This window comes from Macrobrachium nipponense, chromosome 36, assembly GCF_015104395.2.
Source record: "Macrobrachium nipponense isolate FS-2020 chromosome 36, ASM1510439v2, whole genome shotgun sequence".
Classification (NCBI taxonomy): domain Eukaryota; kingdom Metazoa; phylum Arthropoda; class Malacostraca; order Decapoda; family Palaemonidae; genus Macrobrachium; species Macrobrachium nipponense.
The window spans coordinates 31,301,593-31,303,023 of NC_087220.1; the positions used below are offsets into that span (position 1 = coordinate 31,301,593).

Here is a 1,431-nt window from a genome sequence, read left to right on the forward strand (position 1 = left end):
GAAAACGAAAAACAGCATTTTTGAGAGAAGACTATGAAAAAAAGTATTTTTTCACATCACTTGACAGTTAGGATGCAGAGATGTGCAGAAGTTCAAATAATTAATATAAAAACCCGCCCTGCATCTGCAAATTAACCACACAATCATGTGGAATTTGTTAAAAAAGTTAAAAGAAACAACATGTTAGTCACGATGAAAGATTTAGTCACGATAAATGGCATTCACTTATCAAAAGCTATTTGTAAGAAGTGCCTAGTATTCTCTAGTGGAATTGCAGGGCTTTGAGGAAGAGTTGAGGAACTCCAAGCTATTGTGAGAACTTAGAGATCAGCTCTTGATCAGCTCTTATGTGTCTTCCAGGCAGGCAGTGATAAAACCTACAATCATGATTTTAATTATAAAATGAACAATATATTCAGTGAATGTAATTTAGGTAATGCTGCTAGCATTGATGCCAGTGCCTGGGTTTATTATTATTATTATTATTATTATTATTATTATTATTATTATTATTATTGTTGTTCAGAGGATGAACCCTAATCATATAGAACAAGCCCACCAAAGGGGCCATTGACTTGACATTCAGGCTTTAAAAAAATATGGTGCCAATTACCAAGAAGTAAGACGAGCTAAAGGAAAATACAAAAAGAAGAGATCTCGCTTATTAAAGAAAAAAATTTACTAAATTAGTAAATAGATAAAATATGTATTAAAATGCAATGAGAATAGTATATCAAAGCATTGCATCTCCGTTTAAACTTTGGAAGTCCTAATTGCACGACGTCCTCATGAAGACAGTTCCTCAGTCCAAGAGCAGCTTGAGGAACATCTAGCGAGTTGTCATTAAAAAACCAACCATCCAGATTATACAAACAAGAAATTTTGTTTAATGAAAGATAGTCAGTAAGCCCTAAGGAAAAGGTGGAAGACTTCTAAAAGTGGTAAGGATAAAAAAAAAATCAGATGGTGCTTTTCCAAAATTAACTGGGTCTACAGGCTTCGTAAATAAATCTATGGAACTGATCAAATAACCTTGGTATTGAGGTATTTGTTTGTGTGTGGTGTGTGCGTTGTTTGTCCCCTTGGTCCCATATCAATTTGGTTTCACTAAAAATCAGAGATCGCCTTTAGGGCCATCAGACTTGGAGGTCCCTCGGCTCCTAAAAGGCATGTAACGCGTCCTGGTGTTTTTGGCATCATTAAACAATGCCATATGACTTGCATTAGAAGGGCAATTGTAGTAGGTTTGGGTATCGTTTTTCATCAGAGAAGTACTTCAAAATAACAGTTGGAAGGCTTATGAGGAGGTCCCAGATGTTATTATCCTTTTCTGCTGCAACCTTATATGGTATCAAAAAAGTATATCTTAGTTTAACCAGACCACTGAGGTGATTAACAGCTCTCCTAGGGCAGGCCCGAAGGATTATATTT

The 1,431-nt window shown here is 35.6% G+C and overlaps 1 protein-coding gene across 1 annotated transcript in view; it reads right to left on the bottom strand.

Annotated features, from left to right (window-relative positions):
• Nucleotides 1–1,223: 1,223 nt before the first annotated feature.
• Nucleotides 1,224–1,431, bottom strand: part of LOC135203393 (uncharacterized) — a 39,362-nt gene continuing 39,154 nt past the window's right edge. Inside the window, exon 4 of the mRNA XM_064233125.1 lies at nt 1,224–1,340. Within this exon, the coding sequence (XP_064089195.1) occupies nt 1,224–1,340 (117 nt within the window). The remainder of the gene's footprint in view (nt 1,341–1,431) is intronic.